Source organism: Sebastes fasciatus, chromosome 2 (genome assembly GCF_043250625.1).
Source record: "Sebastes fasciatus isolate fSebFas1 chromosome 2, fSebFas1.pri, whole genome shotgun sequence".
Lineage (NCBI taxonomy): Eukaryota > Metazoa > Chordata > Actinopteri > Perciformes > Sebastidae > Sebastes > Sebastes fasciatus.
This window is the reverse complement of record NC_133796.1, coordinates 5,184,543-5,198,787: the sequence shown is the minus strand read 5'-3', so window position 1 is coordinate 5,198,787 and position 14,245 is coordinate 5,184,543. Positions and strand designations below refer to the sequence as shown.

At 43.3% G+C, this 14,245-nt stretch overlaps 1 protein-coding gene and 1 long non-coding RNA gene across 2 annotated transcripts in view; one reads left to right on the top strand and one right to left on the bottom strand.

Annotated features, from left to right (window-relative positions):
- LOC141783034 (uncharacterized) overlaps positions 1 to 14,245 on the bottom strand; it is a 589,922-nt gene that overhangs the window by 56,168 nt on the left and 519,509 nt on the right. The gene's annotated exons all lie outside the window — the stretch shown is intronic.
- The window catches only part of bnc1 (basonuclin zinc finger protein 1), a 71,603-nt gene continuing 62,374 nt past the window's right edge, over positions 5,017 to 14,245 (top strand). The window contains exon 1 of the mRNA XM_074659396.1: positions 5,017 to 5,164. Within this exon, the coding sequence (XP_074515497.1) occupies positions 5,147 to 5,164 (18 nt within the window). The 5' untranslated portion in view covers positions 5,017 to 5,146. The remainder of the gene's footprint in view (positions 5,165 to 14,245) is intronic.

Sequence of the window (14,245 nt, the reverse complement as noted above, 5' to 3'; positions counted from 1 at the left end):
AGAGAACAGCCTCAAAGTTGTAATCCTTAAAGGGACACACACGGAACGTCAGGAGCGAGTGCCGGCTGAAAATGTGGCATGGCCATTTTCAAAGGCTCCCTTGACCTCTGACCTCTAGATATGTGAATGTAAATGGGTTCTATGGGTACCCACGAGTCTCCCCTTTACAGACATGCTCACTTTATGATAATCACATGCAGTTTGGGGGGGAAAATGCAGTTTTTGAATGCAGTATAAATTCACCTATTCTAAAATGGTGTGTTTGAATATTTCTGCATACTGGGGTCCCTAAACAGTCTTGAATTACATAAATTACGTATCACTGTAAAGCTGAGACTCTTGTGGATCTAATGAGCCCAACTGTATTCATGTGTGATGATGTTAGTCTCCATAGGAGCCATTTCATTGTAGTGAGACCATTTTTAATTTTTTTTTTTTTATTTGACCTCGCTGTATAAAATGACCTGTGGTGACCTCTAGGATAATCACAGCCTCATGAAACTTTACAGCCACAAACTAGAGACCTAGAGCATTCAGAGGATGGATGGCTTTCCTAGCTAGATTGACAATAAAATGGGTTTTCTGAGCAGTTTACACAACAGAAGTGCTCGCCGTCCAATCGCCGAAAAATGCAATTCTTGCCGAAATCTCCAAATGTCAAAAGATTTTGATCCCAAATCACAGCATGACTTTTTCTACGGTGTTCCTCAAGGTCTTGGTGTCTCAATGAGGTATTTTTGAGGGAATAATGATAATTTTATTAATTCTTGAGTGGTAAAAAAAATAGTTAAATTTAGCACAAAATGTGTGTAACAAATGGTATCAACCCCAAAAATTCCATCATATACTTCCATCATAATGTTCTTTGGATTATGACACACGATGTTGAACTTCATCTCAAATTAATCTTCAGGTTCCCAGCTTTCAGATGATGTACACCACTTCTATGTGACATCTACTGTTGACCTGCTATCTCCCCCTAAAGGCCCCCTGGACCCCTCTAAAAGAGACAAAAACAGGCTTTAAATGAATCAGTGCTTCATTGTCCAAATGAAAAATATGAAATAATCAGTTTATCTTGTATTTTACAACATTTCGTGACACTGACCGTTTGTCTTTGTCCAGACAGAATGAAACCAAAGATAAATAATGAAGACGAATTCTTGACAATTATTCCGCTAACACCTTCTGAATGTCAAGTGACTCTCAAGTCCTGAACCAAAAGGTCTTCATCAAAGGCTAAAGCCTGATGGTTTTGACAAGCGCTCCGCCCAAGTCTAAACATCTTCCTCGTGCCTGGTCTGTTCTGGTCCTTTACCCAGACGGCCCCCACCGAAACGCCATTCCTCTTGTTTTTCATGTCTCTCATCCTCTCTTGATAACCACCAGCGTTCTGCAGGTTGCCTTTTCTGATCTGTCCCAGGGGGAGAGTGGGGGGTTAGTTATGTTCGGGGGGTGAGACAGACAGGTGAGATGAAGCTAGGAGGAGGGTGGAGGGGGGGTGACGGAGGGGGTTAAGGAGCGCTGTGCATGTGCTTGGTGTCATCTGACTTTCAGGCTGGCTTGCTGATCTCCTCTGATGTACAGTACATGACATGGGCCTGGAAGCCCAGCCCCTAATCAAGGCAACAGCGGCTGCAGCGCCCCCCCGCCCTTCCCCCCTTACCCCCTTTTCCCTCCACACAGCCAAGGCCCACGGGAAGGAGGCAACAAACCGGCAGCTGTGTTCGCCTCGTCTCCCTCCTCTCCTCCAGTCAGGTGGAATGAGGGGATTGGAGAGGACTGGAAGTGGAACAGAAGGGTATCTGAGTAAAGCCGGAGATATTTGCATGCCTCCCAACGCTTCAGAGCCTCCAATTAGCATCGGAGGCCCCCGCTGCCGGCTGCGGGACCTAACCGCGGCTGGGCCAGTGGTGGCATTCCTGGGCCTGAGGAGGATTAACACACCCCTCCTCTGGATGGGGATGTGCCAGCGCTGTGACCCGACCATGACCCTGTACCCAGTACCTATAAGGTCACGCTCTGCTCCGTGACATCCAGGTGAAAGCTGGGATTCTTTATTTGTTCATATTTCACCTACACATCAATTTAATCATGAAGAACAATTGTAGACTTGAATGAAACCTTCAGTAAAATCAACAAAACTCTTGTATGATAAAAATAGGAGACACAGTCATTATTTTCATCATTTATGACCAAAGGATCATTTATCAAACCCCATTTTTGATACCAAATGGAACATAGACAAAGTTAGAGACTAGCTAGTGACCACTTAGCAGGTTGTGAACAATTTAGCTAAAGATATAGATATTTTTGAGTCAGAGGATGGTGGAGACCAAACCAGAGCTACAAGGAGAGTGACTATTGGACTCAAACATGACTCCAAATGAATGCTAATGTTGCTCCGTGCCTGCTGGACGCGCTGGGAGCAGGGGGCCTCATCCCTCCCCACAGGGAGAGAGGGAACTGCAGTGATAACTAAGTCCACGGCCCCGGGCCACACCAGGGCGAGCGGTGCTGTAAAGCTCAAAGCCGAGCTTGTTGCAGCGCACCGCCACGGAGGAAATGCGCCCGGCGAAACCTGCCAGCCAGTGTCAGTGCGTGGCCGTCTCTGACCTGCCGAGCGGCGGCAAAAGTGCACTGAAAAGGTATGCGCTGGATTTATATTTATACATACAGTATTGCGAAACGTAATGCGGCACAATAATCGTTTTATCTCGATTATCTTGTTTTTTTATAATCGTTGGAAGACAAAATCGTAACTGAAAATAACATTTTATTGATTGCCCGGCCCTACCCAGCATGTGCCCCAAATTCACTTGATGTAGCTTGACGTTTAGTTGCCCATAATGATCCCCAACTATATACTGTAAGCTATACTGTACCTGCCTGAATGAAAGTAGATTTAAGGTGCTGACAAACCAAGCCAACGGTCGGCCGTCAGACAGTTTGGGGCCGTCGGTGAGCGTCTAGTTTTTCCGGTGTGTGCTCTAGTCTGCCCGTGTTGGAGTTTTTTCGGCCGATTTAGTATGTTGAATCGGCGGCGGCGCCCGTCGGTGAGAGAAATCACTCTGATTGGCTGTTCAGCTTAAACAAATCAATGCATGAGAAGAGAAACGGACGTGAGGAAAGCAAGTCAACAAGTAAGGTCAAGAGGAAAAACACACAGAAGCTTCTTCTCATTTTTCATCTTCATCTTTTCTGATCGTTCCAATTCACGGATATTTGACAGCGACATGAACATCTGGAATGAAGCTAAGTGGAGAGTGAGAGTGGTTTCATGTAGGTATCATAACAACAGCTCATATATCCACCATCCTCTGTCTTCTGGTTTCTCTTTTTGAATGATGAATACGTACTACCGCCGCCTGCTGGTGTGGAGAGTTATTTCCTCTCACGCAGACGTAGAACGTATGTTGTAGTCGGCCGTCGGCTGTAGTCTTTGCGGTGTGTGCGAGTGCAACTTTTTGGCCGAGACAAAGGCGACGTGAGGCGACACAACGGTCGGCCTTCATTCCCGCTAGTTCTCTGATGTCGGGTTGGTGTGTCCGGGCCTTTAGGGAAGATGTAGACATAGAAAAGTGGAGTTCAATAAGAGGACAGCTACTACTTTATGCATTTTGTCGATGTTTCTTATCCGTCAGCGTGTCTCTCTCTCCTCATCCTCAGTCTGTTGTATGTGTGTGAGGACAACCATTTCCTGTCTGTACGGAGCTGTCGAGCAAGAATACATTCAAGTGACATGAATAAGGCATTCCAATCCTTACATCCACCTCTGTCCAGGGCAAGGCCCCCGTAGGGAAGCAATAAGCAACCGGCAGACTCAAAGAATGGGGTTGAAGAGACTCAAGATCCCAGGATGAGAGTCGAAGCAGAGAAGAAACGAGTGTCTGCTGCCGAACAATCAATACTGTCACTGTAGAACGGCTCTGCTCGAAGATCTGAGAGCACCTCAGAAACAGGATGCCTTTTCAGTGTGTATGAGGTAGAAAAAGAGCATGTTTTATGTGCGAGCATGAACATGCACAGTCTATTAACACATGCACTCATGCGCTGTATGCGTTTGTTAAGTCTGTGAAGTGCTGTATTTCTGAAGGACAACAAACAGCCTTAATGACAGCGCACACTGATACATGAAAGATGTCCTGGAGGCTTAACCTGAACCTGACACTGCTCTCAAACCTGTACAGAAAGAAGAGGTTTTCAGCCGTAAAAACACAAGTGCTATTGCTCATATGTACTACAGTATATTAAGGCCATTGTAGGGAAAGAAAGAAAATATATTATAGGCACAATAGTGGAGTGCAAAACCGTGGTAATGAAAAATAGTTGGGTTATTTGTTAAGGAGCCACATCACTTCATCTCAGAATAGTTTTTCTTGGAATATTCCCCCATTCCCCCCAGCTCCGTAATTATTTATTTTTACATAGCAACTACCCTTATTCGCTGTCGTACATACGACCCTGACAGATCAACACATTTCATACGGTTTGTGTTTGAGACCTGTTTCTCTTTCTTTTTTTTTTCACCGACTCTAAAATTATTTAAAGGTTCTCTATTCAATATAGAGCATTAATATAGCAGCAAACATCTATTGTCTATGTAAAGTTATTGAGGAGTAATGTCTACCTGAGGGGAACATGAATGTCTGATTGCTTAGCTAAAGATAAGGGAGAAAGAAAAGAAGATGAACGGAGTGATTGATATTTGGTGGATGCAGCGCAGCATGAGGATAAAAGAGAGAACTAAGAATCATATAAAAGAAAGAGAGAGACCAGTTTATCACAAAGTGTTTTTCCTTTTTATTACACTAACAATGGCAGCTCTGTGCTGCCATACATTTCCTTGTTGGTGTTTTCTGGTAGGAAGCTTGTATTTCTCCAATAAAGACATGAATGCAGCCTCTTGCCCAGTGTCACCTCAATAGTGAAGGCGGAGCCTCGACTGTCACCTTGTCAATCACCTGAGTCATTGATGAGCTGCAGGTGCTGCTTAGCAGAGCTGCCTCATGCAAAGCTGTGGCTGTCCTCTACATGGTGAACTCTGCTGTCCCTGTTTCTGCTTGTTTGAGGCCTCTTTGAATGAACTGCCACCAAACTGCTCCTCTGAAGCAGCTGAGGAAGTGCAGGAGTCAACGTCAACTTCATGACAATCATGTCATTGGTGAGTCAAGCACTGAATGAATTTATTTACTACATTTACTACTGTTTACATTCATCAAAAGTATATACCCTGCTCTTAAAAATGAAACCTAGTTCCTGGACCATTAGGATAAATTGGTATTTAGGCTTATCCAATATGAACCAAGCTAAATGCATACTCAGATCTTGACTACACAGCTTGCTGTTGTCAATTACTTTAAACACATTTTAGTCTGGTTGGTTTCTTTTTTGCTGAATTCATGAAGGGTTTCTGGTGATGAAAAAGCTTGAAATGTCAGTTTATTGCACATTTTCTGTATCAAAATAATCCGTACACTACCAGAGGTAACCACTTAAATGTTTAGATTAACTTTGCAATGTATGAATTGTGTGAAGAAAATGTGAAATAGCATCTGTTCAGTACAGTTTCCTTTTTATGTCGGCTAAACTTTAGCTAAAGTGATTAATATCTTCAGGTGTGTTCAAAAACACTTGAAGGGTTGGTGTTGTTCGGTTTAGCGCTCCCCCTACAGGCTACCGTTGTGTTGACGGGATGTGCAGCATTTTTCTGTTGCATTTGTTTGTGTTTTTGACTTTGCATGGTTTCTGTATAGAGTTGTGTAGGAATGAGTCCTAAAACCCGTAAATGAGTTAACATTTTAACACTTCCGGTTCCCTCGTCTCAAAGTCAGTGGGTTTTTAGTTAGATGCCTGAAATAAGGTCTGTTGTTAACACAAGCTTAAAACTGAAGTAGGCAATATTGGAGCAAATATTATTAAAAAAGGTGCAGAAGTTTTGCCCAATGATGCCAAAACAATTCTGCCGACTGCCGCTTTAATAAGAGATTTTAACATTTTTTTTGTACGATATAAAATACACAAGTAAATAAAATAAAAAAGTGAATTTTTAATTCTTAAAAAAGGCGGTTGCTAACAAGTGGCTAAATGAGACTACTAAACGTCATCACGCCGACTCGTCCTCCTTTACAGCCTCGTTATGTATACTTGCGTTCATGCGACCGTGGCGTAGTTTGTTTATAGCCTAACGTTAGCTTTTTACTTCTAGTGATTGCATTCACGCTTCAAAAATCATAAAAGTGGTGTTTATTTGTGAAGATTATTTTGCTGAACAAAACGTGTAAGTATCATAAACGTGTGTTTGCCACAAAACTTATTTTCTGCAATAATCCAAAACTCAAATGGAACAATCCCATTGGCTTTTTGTCGAGGGAACCAGGGCGATGCTAACTTCCTGGTTGGCCTACAAAAATACGTCATCCCTGCAGCACTCTATTTGCAGTGTGTTTGCTGTTAATGTATTTTTTTAGCGTTCTGCAGTAGTTTTTTTTTTTTCATTTGCAGCACATTTCCTCTGTATTTATTTAGGATTTTCGTATGTGTTTTTGAATTGAGCACCGTCTCTGAAGCTGCAGCAGGTTTCTCCTAACGGCTTGTCCAGACAGCCTCGCTGACCCTCGCGTGGGTCGTCCACACCGGCAGCGTTTCTTGCTGCTTCATTTTAGACAGGAAAAGGTTAAGAACCGTGTGCAGTAATTTGTAAATAATAGTAATAATTCATAGTCAAAACCCCGTCCTTTAGTCATTCATGGATAACACTCACTCACTGCGTGTTTTACAACACTGTCCTGCAAATATGTCAGAATAAAAGCCTTGTTAACAAATGAAGGAATTCTGTCCACAGAAAAAAAGTGAAAGCAGGAAGTGTTGATTTAAAAATAAATCTTTACTTTTTTTCATGTCTGTGACGTATTCTACAGATATCTAGACATTGAAACTGTAGTAATGTTGCTGATATGATGTCAATAAACAGTCAAAAGTATCACTTTCACCGTCTGTTGTTGCTGTGAACCGCGTGCGACTCGCGGTAAAAATAGGCGAGACCTTGAATCTCTAGTAGAGACGCAACTGCAATGCAACCGAGCCGCACGTGAGTCGCGCTGCTGACGTTCCCTGTGTGGACGTCCCATATTCTAAAAAGTGAGATTTTCATGTCTTTTTATATTATAAAACAGGTTTAAGTCATATATAAATACTCTGAAAGTATCAAAACGCTCAATCCACAGATAAATAGACACAGCCCGTATTCAGGAATTGTGCGTTTGAAACAAGCCGTTAGGATTTCTGTCCATTTGTGATGTCACAAATATACAATATTTAGACCCTTTACGCAGATTTAAACGTAAACATTCTAAATGTGTCCCAGTTTATTTCCTGTTTTAGTGTATGTGAATGACATCAGCTGACAGGAAGTAAACATGGGCCCAAGAAGTTGACTAGCAACACGATTCTGTTGCCATTCCGTTGAAATGCACTAAAACAGAGCGTTTCAGACAGAGGGTGAATACAGGTATATTCAGACAGACGGTATGAGAAAAACAATGTGTTGTTGGAACATTAAAGCATGTAAACATGTTCTAGTTGAAACCCTAAATACAAACATGAACCTGAAAATGAGCATATGTCCTCTTTAATGGAAATATTTCGGGCCAATGTAGTTGCGTTTGCCCGTGTCAGCTACCGTAGATTACAGTCTTGCATGCCACACCCCTGTCTCCCCCCATGTCTACACTGCCAATCTATCAAACGTGAAAAATTGTCAGTGAACATTGTGCAGCTACGTTCAAGATGAACATTTGGTGACTTATTAATAATAATAATAATAAAAAAAAAAAAAGCCTGGGTTGGGTACTTGAAGGCAGCAGCAGAACTACATCACTTTTTGCAGTAAGCCTTAAACTATCGCTGTTGTTGTTGTAGTCAAAGCTGCAGACCAGCAGAGCTAGAGCGTAGGAGAGCAGAGAGTGAATATTTCAGCATGGTTGGAGGCATTAGTGGTGTCAGTGTGAGTGGTGGGATGAGGGTGCCTGTGTGTGCGTGTGTTTTGGGGGGTGGGGGGGTTGGTTGGGGTGGGGGTTAGCAGATAGCAGAGCACATCTGGTGGTGAAGCAGGGAGGTGGTGGTGGTGGAGGTGGAGGCGGGTGGGGGCCCAGGGTGCAGCCCGTGGCAGCTCCCCTTCCCGTACCAGCCTCTAGAAGGGAGCTGCCTGTCTGTCGCACCCTGATTTATACTACGGCTAATGTCAGAGGAAAGCAATGTGGAAAACTGTGGCATAAACACTGAATACCGGCAGAGTTTACAGAGATTATGATTCAGTGTCTGGGAGGACTGCTCCTCCAACACATCAGCTATAGCGGCTGCTGCTGCTGCTGCTGCTGCTGCTGCATGTCTCTCTCTGGCTCTCACACACACCACCAGTTTTAAGGGCTTATCTCAACAGTGACCTACGGCTTGCATTTTTCAGGGCAATTTCTTGTACTTCTGCTCCCTCCCCTCTTTGTGCCTGCTTCAGGTAATTGTCCCAGACCTCTTATGTGTTATCAGCTCTTTTGAATTATGGTTGCATATAATCAGGGAAAAACCACACTGTTGTCATAACCCCCAAAGTGTTTTGTGACTGTGTGAGGAAACACAGCTTCTTATTGATACCATTTCTTTTTTTTTTGTGCTTGAGTGAGTGAATGTGTGTGAAGCTACACAGCTGCCTTTTGTGTGTAGGTGTTTTGCTGCTTATTGTGCAAGGCTGCGCTGAGGCCCTGAGTACAGCCAGCCCGGCAATGAGTTCTCCCAGCATCTGAAACATTAATGCAGAAACCCGATTAGCCATGCCATCACAGGCCTCCTGCTCGTTGCCTATTGATTTTCCTTCCGTTCGCCCTCCTCCTTCAAAAAGCCGGGAGGGGAGTCTCTTAAGAGCCAGAGCACCTCTCCTCCCTCTCCCAAGCCTCCTCTGGCCCGGGCCTGCTCACCGATCCAGCCCTGCTGATTTCTACTGAGACTTCGGAGGGGCTATAGACTTCTGACGATAACCCTAGGTGCTGTAGGAGAGGGTTCGGGGAGGGGGTGGAGGATAGAGAGAGGCGCGGGTGGAGCAGGGAGGGGGGCGCTCCAGTCTGTGGAGCTGCAGTGATCATGGAGGGCTAATCGGCCTGATCAGTATGCCGGGGTGGAGAAGTGTATACACTCCAGAGAGAGAAGCTGTGTAATCAGAGATGAAAGTTGTTCAGGGTCTGGTCAGCTTGACTCTCCCTCTCCCCTCTGGTTTCACTGACCTGGAGCGCTTTCACTGAAGGGGGAGCTGAACATCTCTGATGGCTTAGCCTGGAGATATGGTCTATCCATACGGTTGTGGAGCTCCAACGCTGTTGATCGGGGGGAGACTTGGCCGAAAGTTCCCCGGCAAATAAAGGTGCGTTGAGAATGTAAACTAGAACCCCGTCAAACTTTACTTCTGGAAAAGTAGCTATGAAATTCAACTTTATTTTACAGCTTTATTTGCTTTGGCCAGGCCAGAGTGAAAGACATCAGAGCTTGTCAAACATTTTGAATCTGTTGATTTGAATGAAAAACTTTATTTTACAGGTACGCAAATTTCATGGTAATTAGGTTATAATTAGCAAGTAACCTATTTGAATTATTTCTTTGGAATTACTGCCAAATTACCCCAAAATTTACCTCATAATGTATCAAAAATTACTTTATTATAAACATTATTTAATAATTATATGCTTAAGTAGCATATAATGGTTAAAATAAGGCCCTTAGGCTTGAGAAGCGGCTGCTCTCCATCGGAGGAAAACCAAAACTAATAGAAGACATTTCTGATCAGGAACAAATCTCACCATTGTGTGACTTACTGTCTACACAAATGTAACCTGGTAGCTAATGTCATGATTCAGGGAGTTTTTAAATAAATTATTTGCTAATAAATTAAATGTATTATTATATTATTAAATAAATTATCAACTATTGGGAAATAGCGGAATATAATGATCAAATAATGTTTATAATAAACAAATTTTCAACACATTTTGAGGTTAATATTGGGGTTATTTGGCAGTAATTCCAGCTGTAATTTCTGCTGTCTAAAACATGTCTACGGTGTCCAGCCCTCTGTGGACAATCTCGTAGCTCACCACTTGACTGCTGGTGAAGTAATAATCTTGGGTTTATGAGAAATGGTGTTCATTAAATGCCACTAATAAAGCAATATTAAAACTGCTAAACTAATCAGATAATTATCACCAACTGTGCAGCAATGTTCAGCTAGTTGTTGCATGCTCACATGCATGAACATGCACTAAAAAAAGCACTGATTACAACACATACAGAGGGAGACTTCATTCTCTGCTCAGGTAGACATTACTTCTCTATATCTTTACTAGGGCTGTCAATCGATTAAAATATTTAATGTGATTAATCACACGTTTATCTGTTCAAAATTAATCTTAAAGGGAGATTTGTTAAGTATTTAATTCTCTTATCAACATGGGAGTGGGCAAATATGCTGCTTTATACAAATGTATGTATATATTTATTATTGTAAATTAATTAACAACACAAAACAATGACAGATATTGATCCAGAAACCCTCACAGGTACTGCATTTAGCATAAAAAAAATATGCTCAAATCATAACATGGCAAACTGCAGCCCAACAGACAACAACAGCTGTCAGTGTGTCAGTGTGCTGACTTGACTATGACTCGCCCCAAAACTGCATGTGATTATCATAAAGTGGGCATGTCTGTAAAGGGGAGACTCGTGGGTACCCATAGAACCCATTTACATTCACACATCTTGAAGTCAGAGGTCAAAGGACCCCTTTGAAAATGGCCATGACAGTTTTTCCTCGCCAAAATTTAGCGTAAGTTTGGAGTGTTATTTAACCTCCTTCGTGACAAGCTAGTATGACATGGTTGGTACCAATGGATTCCTTAGGTTAGCCCGCTACAATCTAAAAATCGCATGTTGTGTTAACGCGTTAATTTAAGATGAATTTGCGTTAACGCGTTATCACGTTAACTTTGACAGCCCTAATCTGTAAACAGACAATAGCTGTTTGCTGCTATATTAACGCTCCGGATATCAACTGGAGAACATCTGATTTCCCTCTCTGTGGCGCTCTCTGTTTTGTATCCTGCTTTTACAGATGATATTGTGGCTGAAAGCTGATCTGCTACCAACTACACATTGAGACCTAACTTTTCTACAACTTGAAAAAATCAATACTTGGCCATACTGTGGCAGGGGACATCAGGGCCTTTTGGAGATACTGAAATCACTGCGCGTTCAGTATAATTTGGTATAGCGTTGAAGACAATCATACCCTGCGGTGCAAAAAGAAACCATCCTCTTGTTATTTTGATTGTGTACTTATCCAGATGAAATCATGTAGGAGTTGCCGCCTCTGCTTTAGGTTCTCTCGACCAGCCTAGTGCTTGGCCTTATACTTCCCTTTTGTGCTTCCAAACTGCACCACTGCATCTTTTAGAAAAGCAAAAAAAAAAAGAGAAAGTGGAAAGAAACTGACGGTGTCGGCGTACTTTAAATGGCATCAGGATCAAACAGCTTGTTGGAGAGCATTTTGACTCATTTCAAGCACTTCTTTCCCTGCGTAGGACAGGTTGGAGCTGCCACAAGACCTGAATGTGAACACAGTTGGCGCTCCATATAGATGTGACGATGACGAGACCAGATAACTGGGGGGAGCGCTGTGGGTTTTGCTATTGTCTCATGCATAAACAGACAATGTGTAGGCGTGTTAAAGTAGCTGTTACTTGCCTCATGAACATGATACACACTCTGCAGAGAGCTCTACATCACTACAACAGCATTACGGAGGTAGAAACGACCTCCGTTCCCGTATTTCTGCTGCAAAACAGCAACACTGATGAGTGTGTTTGGGAGAATGTTTGTGTGTGTGTGAGAGAGAGTAGGGCAAGAAGGAGGGCAGCCAGGGAAAACCTGCGCTAAAACATCATTGCTCAAGGCATAATCGCTGTTAAATAGGTTGTTGACATACACAGTCGGCTGTGTGCAAACATCTCATTTGGCCAATTATCCCCTTCGCCGAGGTGGTGCGGTCTCGATGAGGAGTGTAAGTGAGGATTCAGCGGAGACGGAGGGAGTAACTCTCTCTCTCTCTCTCCTGCTGCCGCGTTAATGGAGCTACCAGATGTGTTTTAAAGGAGCGGGAGCACCGAGAGCGCTGGGTGGCCTGCCACATGTCCAACCTGGGAATGTGTGTGTGTGTGCGTGTGTGTGTGTGAGCGTGTGTGTAAGCATACCTTTGTCCGTGACCGTGTCTATGTGTGTGCAGGTGTACAGGGGAGGCTCGAGACCACCCCAGGGTGCTACTCACCGCGACCAACCCCCTTAGCCAACCCCCGCTAGCTGCTACCACCTACACACGCTGGCAGAGCGGAGCAACAGCTTCCATCGCACTTGAAAATGATCCTATGATTGATGATGCAGAACATGATGACTCACCGCAGACGTTGCTGTTATCAGTGTTTGCATTCCATCTGTTTCTAGGACTGATAATTAAATAGAAGCGGGATGTTGTGCACCAGAGGGCCTGTAGTACGAAGAGAGTTCAACATACCCCGGGTAGCTTCTAGTTATCTGGCTTAACTAACCCGAACAACGGTGAAGTGGTCCTACCGACGGTGGATATCAACTCGGTAAATCAACCCAGGCTTTCTCAGTCTGGTTACGAGCGCGTTCACATGAAAGGGGCGGGGTTTGCAGCATCTGACCAATCGCAAACATGGACAAGTCTACCGTCAGCAGAGCGGCACATTTTTACAAACGTCTATAATATTAGACAAATACGAAGAAGTTAAACACATAATCCAGACTAAAAAAGTAGAAGCTGCCAAATGCAGGAAGGACAGCTGGCAAAAGAAAAAAAATGCAGATGTGTGAATACGTAAATTAACAGATTTATTAATTTAAAGTGGCAGCAGGCAGTACATTTTTGGCATCATAGGGCAAAAAATCCATAATATCCTTTCAGCATATTGTAATTCAAGTGTTCTGAGAAAACTAGACTTCTGCTCCTCCTCATGGCTCTGTTTTCAGACTTTAGAAAATCTAGCTCGTGACGGGAGACTTTGACCAATCACAGGTCATTTCATTGAGAGAGAGAGCGCTCCTTTTGGCTGTGCTCCGGTCATGTGACCGGAACTTGGCGTTCCTTCACCATATTTGACAATGGCGGCGGCGTCACAAACTTTCTCATTCTACAGCTAAACCGTGCACTACAAGATGATCTGAGAACATCTGAGGAGAGAAATAGGCATTAACGTAACATAATATTGATTCATATTTGATCAGCGCTGCCTAGTTTGACCGTTTGGTCGGAGTTCAGAGTGATTGACAGCCGGCTCTCATAGACGGCAGCTGGACAGCAGACCTCAGATCAGCTCTTACTGCTTGTTTTCCTCCGGTCTGTGAAATCTTGCAGATGCTGTTAGGAGCACCGGAGGACACAGAGGGACATGATTTTTTTCAGGTTACCTGTCTCATGTTCTACTGTCACGATATAGCGACCGTTTTATAAAAACAACTTTTTTAAATCATATTTGCTCCAATCTCGCCTACTGAAGCTTTAACAGAACACTCCAAAGTTAGATATAGTTGTCTAGACGGGGCAGTGATATTATAAATAGCTTTAAAAACAGAATGGATGATTAGATTACAGTGGTTTACATTATGATATTGATGAAGTTGTGGCGTGTATGACTAGTTCAGCCTTATTTCAGCTGCGTCCCCGTCTCCGGGCGGTGTGAAACGGACCTGAGAGCAAGTTAAAATATAAATATAAAAACATAATTCAAAGCGGTAAACACCCACAGCATACAGCCAGCAACCTTCCTGCATTTGTCAGTTTAAACTGTGTTGTTTTGAGTCTGGATTATGACTTAAACTTCTCTGTATTTTTGTAATATTATCATACGATCTGCGCACAGAGCTCTGATTGGTCAGTAGGCGGTGCTTTGATCTCTTATCTGGAACGTAACCTGCTCTGGAGCAGGTTAGGTGTTCAGCATAAGTTACCATGGCGATCTATCCCGGTAAGAAGTGAACCACCGTCGTAGGGAAGATAACCCTGAAAGTTACCTCACTAACCCCAAATCCTGCTTCGTAGTACAGGCCTCAGAGAAGACACAAGTCCACAGCAGGCCATAATGGATATGTGTATGAGATCTGAGTGCTGTCTTTGATTGTCTGATTGTGT